The 692-nt window shown below is 54.0% G+C and overlaps 1 protein-coding gene across 1 annotated transcript; it reads left to right on the plus strand.

Annotated features, from left to right (window-relative positions):
* Positions 1-6: 6 nt before the first annotated feature.
* Positions 7-687, plus strand: LOC111650100 (tubulin alpha-8 chain; the record flags this gene model as incomplete). Its single annotated transcript, XM_023399898.1, has 1 exon — positions 7-687. A coding segment is annotated over exon 1 (648 nt), but the record flags the coding sequence as incomplete, so codon positions are not given.
* Positions 688-692: the final 5 nt, after the last annotated feature.

A 692-nucleotide genomic window follows, 5' to 3' on the forward strand; every position in this document is an offset into this window, starting at 1 on the left:
ACCACCCACACCACCCTGGAGCATTCTGACTGTGCCTTCATGGTGGACAATGAGGCCATCTACGACATCTGCCGCAGAAACCTTGATATCGAGAGGCCGACCTACACTAACCTGAACAGGCTCATCGGCCAGATTGTGTCTTCAATCACAGCCTCACTTCGTTTTGACGGAGCCCTGAATGTTGACCTGACAGAGTTCCAGACCAACTTGGTGCCCTACCCTCGTATCCACTTCCCTCTGGCCACCTATGCCCCAGTCATCTCTGCTGAGAAAGCCTACCATGAGCAGCTGTCAGTTGCTGATATCACCAACGCTTGCTTTGAGCCAGCCAATCAAATGGTGAAGTGTGATCCTCGTCATGGTAAATACATGGCCTGCTGTCTGCTGTATCGTGGTGATGTGGTGCCCAAAGATGTCAACTCTGCCATTGCAGCCATCAAAACCAAGCGCACCATCCAGTTTGTGGACTGGTGCCCCACAGGTTTCAAGGTCGGCATCAACTATCAGCCTCCAACTGTGGTTCCTGGTGGAGACCTGGCCAAGGTGCAGAGGGCCGTGTGCATGCTGAGCAACACCACAGCCATCGCTGAGGCCTGGGCCCGTCTCGACCACAAGTTTGACCTCATGTATGCCAAGAGGGCCTTTGTCCACTGGTATGTTGGGGAGGGCATGGAAGAGGGAGAGTTCTCAGA

This window comes from Seriola lalandi, unplaced genomic scaffold (genome assembly GCF_002814215.2).
Source record: "Seriola lalandi dorsalis isolate HSWRI2012SDOR001 ecotype SW California unplaced genomic scaffold, Sedor1 jcf7180001966353, whole genome shotgun sequence".
In the NCBI taxonomy this organism is placed as follows: domain Eukaryota; kingdom Metazoa; phylum Chordata; class Actinopteri; order Carangiformes; family Carangidae; genus Seriola; species Seriola lalandi.